This window comes from Fukomys damarensis, unplaced genomic scaffold, assembly GCF_012274545.1.
Source record: "Fukomys damarensis isolate Sample0158 unplaced genomic scaffold, DMR_v1.0_HiC HiC_scaffold_31, whole genome shotgun sequence".
Classification (NCBI taxonomy): domain Eukaryota; kingdom Metazoa; phylum Chordata; class Mammalia; order Rodentia; family Bathyergidae; genus Fukomys; species Fukomys damarensis.
Window position 1 is genome coordinate 1,819,386 of NW_022900943.1, and position 10,290 is coordinate 1,829,675.

The following is a 10,290-nucleotide window of genomic DNA, read 5'->3' on the forward strand; positions in this document are numbered from 1 at the left end:
CCCCAGGAAACCCTGCGAGGCCGGCTCGGACTCTCCTGCGGTCCTCCTTCGCGTCCTCAGGGGCGAGCGGCCGGGCCCACCCGTTCTGCTCGGACAGCTCGGACGTTCTCCTGACTGCCGAAGGAAAGCGCTGCCGCCTTCGGGGCGGGTGGGAGGGCAGTGCACAGTGTCAGGGCCTGGGGAGTTCGCGCGGTGGGGGAGGACTGACTTGCATATGCTTATCGTTGCCGACTCGTGGCGCCTCATCAATGATCCTCAGGAGGCTGAGGCAGGAGGATCACTGTGAGCCGTCCTGGGCTACATAGTGGGTTCCAGGCCAGGCTGAACGACGCAGTGAGACCGCCTCAAAACAAGAACAACAGAAAGGATAAAATGGCTTGTGCATATGTGTTGTACCCCTGTAATCTCAGCTACTCAGGAAGTTGAGGGAGAGTACTGCAAGCTTGAGGTCAGCTTATGCAGTTTAGTAAAGTACAGGGCTGGGATGCAGGTCCGTGGCAGAGCATCTGTCTAGTGTGCTCAAGGCCCTAGGTTCAACCTCCAGTACCAGAAAACAGTAACAGCAAAAAAAGATTTAAATAAAATCATTCCCTTCAAAGCTTAAATCAGGGACTTTTAGGAATATAAGAAACAAGAAAGAAAAAAAAAAAGTTAACTTCAACAAAGCTAATTCTCAGGTGGATTTGGTATGAGTAATATACATGGTCATCTTTGAGGGGAAGCTTGGACTAAACATGGGCCTTAGCCGGGCGTGGTGGCCACACCTGTAATCCCAGCACCTGAGAGGCTGAGGCAGGAGGATTGCCAAGAGTTCGAGGCTGCCTTGGCTACATAGTTCAAAGCCAGTCTGAACTGCACAGAAAGACCCTGTCTCAAAAAACCAAAGCCAAACAAGAAAAGTAACCGTAAAACCTGGTCCTCGCTGGGCGGAGTGCTGTACTGTCTCTTGATGAGAAGTGTCCTGCTGTGTGCCAGGTTAGGTAGGTGGACTAGCATGGGGACGCTGACCTAGAGGAGGCTGAAGATCTTACCCCCGAATGAGGCTCCACAGTCGCTCCTCACGGCATTGCCATGAGGGCCTCGGGTGAGGAAGACGCTCCTTGGCCAGCTTCCTGCTTGGCCCGTGACACCTCTGCCTGCTCGCATCTCAGCCCCTTGTTCCATTAGAGGAAGAAAGTTGCCAGAAGTTTGCCTCTTCCTGTCTGTGCCAGAGAAGCCAGGCAATGCATTTTGTGGTGAAAGGTCAACATTCTTGCTGTTTATTCAGCAAAGCTAAAGGTCTCAGGTGTGTGTTCTGTGCCTACACTCTGACATTGATGTTTTCCCATTTGGTTCTCCTAGTCGCAGTTGTCAGCACCTATGCCTATAAAGGGCTGGACAGGATCGAGGGGCGCCTGCCCGTCCTGAGTCAGCCAGCAGCCCAGGTGAGCTGGGATCGAGGTGCCCAGGCTGTGCCGCCTCATGTTCTCACGATCTGCCTGTTTGCTTCACCTGGAGCTGCATCCTTTCTTTCTGTTTTTGGTGGTGGGTCAGGGATTTAACTCGGGCTTGCAGATGCCAGGCAAGTGTTCTCCCTTTGTACCGTATCCCCAGCGCGGGGCTTAGTTCTGAAGGAGGAATGGCTGCTACCCACCTGTGCGGTCATCAGGTTGAATCTCAGCACCTTTGGTCCGAGCAGGCAGGGTCTGTTCTCTGTGCAGCTTTGGCTTTGCCTGCAGAGTGGCAGTGGGTCTGTCCTACAGCCACTGCCCGGAAGTGGGGTAAACGCAGGGGTACGTGGAAGGTCTCCCGGAAGGGGGGTAAACGCAGGGGTACGTGGAAGGTCTCCCGGAAGGGGGGTAAACGCAGGGGTACGTGGAAGGTCTCCCGGAAGTGGGGTAAACCCAGGGGTATGTGGAAGGTCTCCCTTGATATGTTCGCACTCGCTGTGCAGCTCAGGCTTGGCTTCATGCAGGGCTGATGGGGACCACCGTGTTGACAAAGTGAGCCTCATCACCCCTGCAGTCTTTTTATTCAGATAAAGTCTTAAAGTCTTCTTTCAGATTAAGAATATAACATGGAACCAGGCAGGAGGCTGAGGCAGGAGGATCACCATGAGTTCAAGGCCAGCCTGAGCTGAGACCCTGGATGGCATACTGGCAGCCCCTCCTGTGTGCTGGCATCGCGGTTGTGTGCACAGGGCAGGCCTGAGCGGCTCTCTGTGTGAGCATTGCTGGCCTGGAAAGTGGCACTCTGCTAGATAAAGCAGCTTTGCCTGCAGCCACCCCCGTATGTCCAGTCTCACCCAGAATAACCAGCGTGCTTTGACTAATCTCTCATCTCCGACCTCGTCTGCACCTTGGACAGTCCTTAAGGGTGGTGTGGGTTGGGCAAACAGGCCTGACAAGGAAACTTGGGCTCAGTGACTGTCCGTGACTTGCCCAAGCCCAGAAGTCAGGGTGAAAGTGCCAGATTCTTTACCTGGGGGCTCCGGTGGTCAGTGAGGCGATCTGCTTTTTCACTCGCAGGTTGTCACCAATGCCAAAGGTGCCATGACTGGGGCGAGAGACGCTGTGACCAAGACCGTGGTGGGGGTGAAGGACTCTGTGGCCAGCACGATCACAGGGGTGCTGGACAGCACCAAGGGCGCAGTGACTGACGGCGTGGAGAGGACCAAGTCTGTGGTCAGTGGCAGCCTCCACGCGGTTCTGGACAGTCGGGTGGTGCAGCTCATGAGCAGTGGCGTGGAAACCGCTCTCACCAAGTCGGAGCTGCTGGTGGACCAGTACCTCCCCCTCACCGAGGAAGAGCTCGGTAAGAGGACCATGTCTTGCAGTAATGTTTTGTGTCCTAATCAGCCTTTAAGGGAGAGCGTCATGTAGAGAGACTCTGTACCCCCAGAACACTCACTATTTGCAGTCTAAACTATCCGAGCTGTGCAGCCATTGCCCCCGTCCAGCAGTAAACAGACCTTCCTGCCCTGAGGTAACCTTCGTGCCTGTTTGCAGTCAGCCCTGGTGTCCCTTCCCAGGCAACTGTTAACTTGCTCTGCCATCCTGGACCACTGCGGGCCGGGCACGCCTGACCCCCGGGACTGCCCCACATCCCGATGGACGTCCACGCAGGCACCACCGGGTCTTCAGAGTGGCCGCAAGACACGAATTACAGCCCCATCGTGGGCATGGTAGTCTTCATGTCTTTAGATTTCCTTGTTTATTATTGAACTGTACATAGTAAGTTTTGAAACTTCAAGAGAAGTCAGACTCAAAGTATTTTATGTAAAAGACTTAATGGGTTGCCTGCCGGAGTCGTCATTAAAAGACTTCACTGACTGGGGCAGACTCATTTCTACAGTGAGCCGGGTGTGCGTTTCTCAGCAGCTCACTCGGGTGCAGACCCACAGGCTGCGTCTGAGGCGCTGTGATGTTCAGGGTGCCTAGAAGCTGCCCGGCGCAGAGAAGTGCGTACTTGTCAGGTGGGTGGGCAGAGTCAACAACGTGAAGACCCAGGTTAGAATTCAGGCCTCCTCACCTACAGCGTTGATCCCTTCGATGTTTTTTTGTCCCTGATTTCTAACTTCAGAAAAAGAAGCAAAAAAAGTAGAAGGATTTGATGAGGTTGAAAAGCCAAGTTATTATGTTAGGCTGGGATCCCTGTCCGCCAAGCTCCGCGCCCGGGCCTACCAGCAGGCTCTTGGCAGGGTCACAGATGCCAGGCAGAAAAGCCAGCAGACCATTGCTCAGCTCCACTCTGCCGTTCACCTGGTGAGTACAGCACGGTCCGTGCCTTGGGAGAAAGCTGTTCTGTCTCCTGAGAGGAGAGGAAACAATCACAAAAACCAAGAATTCTGATCTTATGAGTCACCTAACAGAACGCCATGGGCAGACAGCACACAGACTGCTCATAGAAAAGGAATAAAAATGGCTGAGCAGATAGGGTGAGGTACGCTGGTCTTAGCGCAGGTATGCAGACACCTTGCTTATCCCTTGAGACCAACAAAACTTGATGCTGTTGGTAACCACAGAAAGAAAGCAATACTTGAGTGTTCTGGAGGACTTAAGAGGGGACTGGTTCAAGGGTCTACTCTAGAAAAGTTAGTTATAGGCACACCTGTATCTGGGACAGCCCTAACTAGGAATTTTCCTACAGAGAAACCCTGGGTGTGTGTTTAGGGTTGCAAGAGACTGTGACAGTCACAGCCGAGAGGACTCGTAGGGCCTCAGTGGGCTGTTGTGTGGCTGAGGAAGATTGCCAGGTACAGAATGCAGTGTGCTGTCTGCTGCAGGAAACCATTCTTGGAAGAGGGAGTGGGTGGCTGGCAATGGGAAAGAGGGAGGTTGAAATCCTCCCTTATAATTCGAACTTACTCTTGACAAGTGTACAGATTGTTTTTTACTTGTCTTACCGGTCTAAACCAGAGGTCAATTTTGAGTCAGTGGTTAAATTGGTTATTAGCTACACAGGGGCAGTAAAGAGCTGCTACATAGTGGTTGACTTACACATATTGATAATAAATAACAGTAAAGCAGGGATAGTCCTCATTAAAGACTTACAGAAATCCTTGGGTCTTATTGCATTTTTTTCCTCCTTGCTTTCTTCCCTCCCTTCCTTTGTTTTCTTTCTTTTTTTTGCTTTTGTGGTATTGGGTATTGAACCTAGGGCCTTGCATATGCTAGGCAAGTGCTGTCACTGAGCTGCACCAGCCCTAATTTCTGAGTTGTTTCATAGAGGTGATAACTAGAGAGGCTAATGCGGACGTCCGACTGGTGTGTTCTGTCTTCTAGATGGAATACGCCAGGGAGAATGTGCATAATGCCAACCAGAGAATCCAGGGTGCTCAGGAGAAGCTCTGTCTCTTGTGGGTCGAGTGGAAGAGAAGCACCGGCCACGACGACACCGATGAATCCCACTGTGCTGAGGTGAGGTGACCAGCACGGCCGCGCCCTGCACGTTCTGGAGTTCTCCTCAGACTTTCCGTTGCAGTTTTCCCTCCTCTCAGAATGATTTCCTCAAGCTTGCTTGCGTGGCATCGTGTGTATAAGTTGCTTGTTATGGGGCAGAAGCAGACGGGAGGAAGGCTTTGTCTGACAGGTGCACAGGTGCTGCTGCCCGCATTGCTCCGCACTGAGTGAGGATGAACGGGGGACAGAACTGGTGTTGGGCAGGGCAGGACCCGGTGCTCCCACAGCAGGGTGCTGGCGAGTCCGCCGCCTTGGGGAGAGACGCGCGCAGACCCCAGGGCGTGAGGGAATGCGCTGGATGGGAGGGCAGAAGAGGGACGAGGCGCAGACAGAAGTGGCATGCGCCCGTCAGGGTCCGACAGAGTCCTCTGTGTGCCCCCGCAGCTGGTATGCATTTGCTTTTTTTATTTCAAATGTTATTGTTACATTTTAGATATACATCATTCATATAGGGAATTTGCACGTGCTTTTAAAAATTTAGTATCCACTGTATTCATATCGTGCCATCTTATTGGAGGGTGGAAAATGTAAATTAAACTACTAGCATGGAGTATGCTTTCATTCTGTCTGGGGTCTTCTGCCTGTTGTGTTTCTTCAGGCTTAAGATGTACTTTGGAGGCTGGGGGTTTAGCTCAGCGGTGCCACCGCCTGCCCCGCAAGTACAAGGTTCCGAGGTCGATCCCCTGTACCAAAAAAAAAAAAGTTGAATTTTGGAGAGGCCGGCCTTGCCGCAGAGCCCGTCACGTGGGCAGGGGCTTGTGACTGAGCCCGAGCCTGTGTTGACAGCTGGGAAGTAGGAATCACACTGCGGCCCTGGGCGCCGAGATGAGACCTTTGGTGCGGGGCACCTGTGGCCGTGACTGTGACCGTGAGGAGGGGTCGCACGCGGCCCTGCTAAGCCGCAGGTTTCTCGTTTCTAGCACCTCGAGTCTCAAACTCTCAACATCGCCCTCGGCCTGACTCGGCAGCTGCAGTCCACGTGCCACACCCTCCTGTCCAGCATCCAGGGGCTGCCACGGGGTATCCAGGGCCGGGCCCAGCAGGCGGGGCTGCTGGCGGGTGACATCTGCTCAGCATTGCGCGGCGCCGCCTCCTTCCCCGAAGTGTCTCACAGCCTCCTGGCTGCCAGCAAAGGGCAGCTGCAGAAGGTGAAGGAGTCTCTAGACGAAGTGATGGATTACCTGGTGAACAACACGCCCCTGGACTGGCTGGTCGGTCCCTTTTACCCCGAGCTCCCCGAGGCTCAGCGCCGGGGTACAGAGCCCCAGCATCGAGCGCCCTAGCGCGGTGCAGCCGGCCAGCTGGCCATGGGCTCCGAGGGAACGCACCTGACAGCTAGGACAGCTGGGGCGATGGGACAGGAGCGAGCTGGGAGAAGGGGCTCAGGTGCAGTCCTGTGCAGTGAGCTGGAGTTCTCAAGTTCATCGGGCTGCGAGAAGAGCACATTAGCCAGCGGGCCTGCCAGGACTTGGGCGAGGGACCTCATGACCACTCTGTTGCTGCTTTTCGTGTCTGTTTAAATAAAAATACCTTCCTGTGGGCTCTGCAGACGTGGTTTATCCAACAATGCGTACTTGTCCAACTTGATTTTAGTTTTTAGTCTTTCTAAAGGAACACTGCCTTTGCAACCAATAAAATAGCGAGTAGATCCATTTTCGTTCCGCGTGCTTTGTGTGCTGCTCCCTGCACATGGCAGTTACTGTCACAGCACAACAGGATTTGGTGCGGTGCTACCCTGGAAGGCTGGTGTTAGCAGTGGAATGTCTGGTAACAGCTTTCAAACCAAAGTCATCAGGCCGGGCACCGGCTCACGGCTAGTCACAGCTACCTGGGAGACTGAGGAGGGAGGATTGCTGGAGCCCCAAAATGACAATCAGCCTTGGCAACATCATGAGACCCTCACAGAAAGAAAAGGAAGCTAGAAAAGCTGGGCGTGGTGGTTCACGCCTGTAATCACAGCACTCAGGAGGCTGAGGCAGGAGGATCGCTGTGAGTTTGAGACCAACCTGGGCTACATAAGTTCCAGTTCAGTCTCAACTACATAGTGAGACCCTGTCTCAAAAAAACAAAACAAAACAAAACAAAAAAAAGGAAGCTGGGTGTGGTGGCACATGCTTGTCATCCCAGCACTCCAGGAGGTTGAGGCACAAGATTGAACCGAGCGGCAACTAAACCACTTCAACCCTGCCTCTAAATATAAAGAAACCCTAAGAAGAGCAGGGATGTAGCTCAGTGTGAATGCCTTGGTTCAGCCCTGGAAAGGATATGAATGAGCACATTACAGTTTAACTACATCGGTGATTGTTCCTTCCATTTGCCAATTTATTGGCTCCAAGAGTGGATTTTTTAGCCAGTGAAAAGAGCTCCTTATGGCCGATTGCCTTGCAGAAAAGGAAGCAGCGAGTGGGTAACTGTATCAGCTTCAGAGAGACAGTAGGTGTTTCTTGCCCCTGGGCCTGTAATCCCAGCCCTGGAGGTGTAGGCAGGTGCATGGCTGGAGTTCCAGGCCGGCCTAGGGAATCTGTCTCCAAAACCGCAAAACAAAACAGGGCCAGGGATTTAGCTCAGTGGTGCCACCACCTGCCTTGCAAGCGCAATGTCCCGAGTTTGATCTCCGGTACAAAAAACCCTACCACGGACGAAAAAGTGTCAGCCACAGATTGCTCGTTGTGCATTTTCAGCTGGCTTGAACTTGCTGTGTTCCGACTTGGGGAGGAAGTAATTGCCCAGAGGTCTCGGTGGTGCAGCACACTGGCCCGGAGAGCACATCACAGAGCAGGCAGTGCTGGAGCAGGCGTTCGTGCTACTCACAGTGTCCTGCAATTTGCCGCGCTCCAGCATGTGTGAATATATTGACCTATTCAAGTAGAAAATTAAAATGTGTGGAGAAAAATATAGTGTTTTTACAATTATTCATTTATTAAGTTAATGCAGTAAACTACAATGTTACTTAAAGTAGAAACTTTAAATGACCTATGGAGAAAAATGCAGGTGACTTTTGCCTAGACTTATAAATTACGTGAACTATAGAGTGTAATCACACCGTGAAATTTCTGTACCATCTCACAGCTAGAAAAATATGTCTCCAGGACCCGGAAGCCGAGTGCGAGCACTGGCTCCTCCGGGTGGGACTGTGGCTCAGGCTTCCAGGGTGAGACGTGTGCAAACCACTGGACGAGTGTAAGCAGCCACACCGGAGATGCACACGGTAAACCTTAGCTTAATGTCAAGTCTGGTTCAGAAGAGCCAGAAATTATTGTGTGATTCATTATGGTGTAAGGAAACACTGATAATCATCTTAGTGGTACCATTTTAAAAAATTATAAAACATGACAAATGTTGCCAAGAGTGCATTCAGTAGAAAATGAGACAACATTTTAAGAACATATAATGCAGACATAACAGTCATAATTGGATTTGCTGTGTTAAAATGCAGTAAGCTGAAACATAATTTTCCTTTTGGCTAACGGTGTGCGGCAGGGTCAGGCTGTACCACTCTCCTGTGCAATGCAGCCACATGCAGAGCTGAGCAGAACTGGCTGCCCTTCAGTCAGACTGAAGCCCTCCCCACCTTTTTGAGATAGGAAATCGCTGTGTGGTTCAGGCTGGCCCACAACTCATGCTGATCCTCCTGCCTCGGCCTCCTGAGCATAGGGTTACTTACAGCATGTGACCACTATCGCTGGCTAGGCACCTACACTTTTAAAACAAAACATCCCTGTTGCTGCTAATGCAGGTGATCCTTTGACCACAGTTTGATAAGTAAAGAGAATATGAAAAAAATTGATTTTTAACCTGAAACTAAAAGGGGTGAGGGAAGGAAGGAAAAGAAAGTAGGGATGGAGTGGTCTGTAGCCCTCTTTCTAAACAAGATCCTTAGTGTAGGTTCCATAAAATGCCTTAGTTTAAGATGACCTTGGCCAACTGTGATGTAGTCCCAAATACTGTGGAGGCTGAGGCAGGAGGATCACAAGAGCAAGGCCAACCCGGGCAATTTAGCAAGATCCTATTTCAAAACTTGGAAGAAGAAAAGGGTTGGAGATACAGCTTCGTGGTAAAGAGCCGGCCTTACGTGCAAGGCTCTGGCTCTGTGCGAACTGCAGAACGTTACCGAGTGGATCAAGTCTGTGGGGACGGACACTGACCGAGCGGATGCTGTGAGACTGACGACCAGAATCCCTGAACTCTGCGGCCCAGGCTGAGAGCTCTGCTGGAGAAGAGCAAGCCTGCGGTAGGGGTGGTGCGCCGCGCTGCCGAACACAGCTAACGGGCAAGCACGCAGTCCAGCTGCACCCACGTCGGTGAAAGGTTCTGTTAAAACCCAGCTCTCCGCCCGTGATCCCAGCACTCTGGAGGCGGAGGCAGGAGCGTGGCCACAGGGCGAGGCCCACCTGAGCTGCATGGTGAGACTGCCTTAAACAAAATACAACCACCAAAGAGTCCTGGCTCAACAAACAGTCTTCACGTATTTGGTGTTATAGCTGAGCATTGCCTCTTGCCTGATCCTATTGTAGCCTTATTCATTTGAGTTACATTTATATAGCACACTGAACATTTACGTTTTTATATCGTCATTTATACTCTAAAAATGAACGCAGTTTTCTGACCCTGTGTAGTGTTTATTCACGCTGCACATGGACTCATTTTGTCAGCAAGCTAAGCCATCTCAGATGGTGTCTGTCTGTCCAGTAGCCCCTCCTACCAGAGCCTAGGGCCACCACGTACCCATGATTTTGAGTGAGAAGAAACACACTGTAGCCAACTTCGGGCGCACACACCTGTAATTCCAGTACTCTGGAGGCTGAAGCAGGAAGATTGCAAATTCATTCCCCGCCTGGGCAACTTAGGGACTTAGACACTGTCTCAAGATTTCAAAAGTCTGGGAATGCATCTTAGTTCCAAGGCTTTGGGTTGGATGTCCAGTACCACCACCACCTCCGGAACAAAACCAAAGAGAACAAAACTCAGCAAAAAGGAAAACCACCCCCTGCATCGCCACAAGTTTGGCGCCCTCGTCTGGAATCCGATGTCATAGCTGGACCTGTGAAGTCCGTGCGCCCGGTCCCCCGGGACACGGGCGAGGCCCCTGGTTTTCCCGAGAGGGCTGCAGTCGGCCTTCTGGCCTTGCAGGGAGGGCCCTGACGGGTGCCGTCTGCGGGGTCGGCCGCACAGTCCCGCTTCAGTGGCCTCGATACGGCGATGTATTCTATAAACCTGTCCAGCGGGCTTCTTGTGCCCCATTTCTAAAAGCCCTGTGGGGTTGGTGAGGCGAGAGCCCAGAGTGTAGACGGAAACCCGACCGCCGCGCTCCTCCGGCCGCCGGCAGGACGCCCGAGGTCGCCCCGGAGAC

The 10,290-nt window shown here is 52.3% G+C and overlaps 1 protein-coding gene across 1 annotated transcript in view; it reads left to right on the plus strand.

The window, feature by feature from the left end:
* Plin2 (perilipin 2) overlaps positions 1 to 6,584 on the plus strand; it is a 9,122-nt gene extending 2,538 nt beyond the window's left edge. The window contains exons 3-8 of the mRNA XM_010631000.3: positions 7 to 168; positions 1,342 to 1,424; positions 2,508 to 2,793; positions 3,562 to 3,743; positions 4,764 to 4,898; positions 5,861 to 6,584. Of these exons, the coding sequence (XP_010629302.1) occupies positions 7 to 168; positions 1,342 to 1,424; positions 2,508 to 2,793; positions 3,562 to 3,743; positions 4,764 to 4,898; positions 5,861 to 6,223 (1,211 nt within the window). The 3' untranslated portion in view covers positions 6,224 to 6,584. The remainder of the gene's footprint in view (positions 1 to 6; positions 169 to 1,341; positions 1,425 to 2,507; positions 2,794 to 3,561; positions 3,744 to 4,763; positions 4,899 to 5,860) is intronic.
* The last annotated feature ends 3,706 nt before the right edge of the window (positions 6,585 to 10,290 follow it).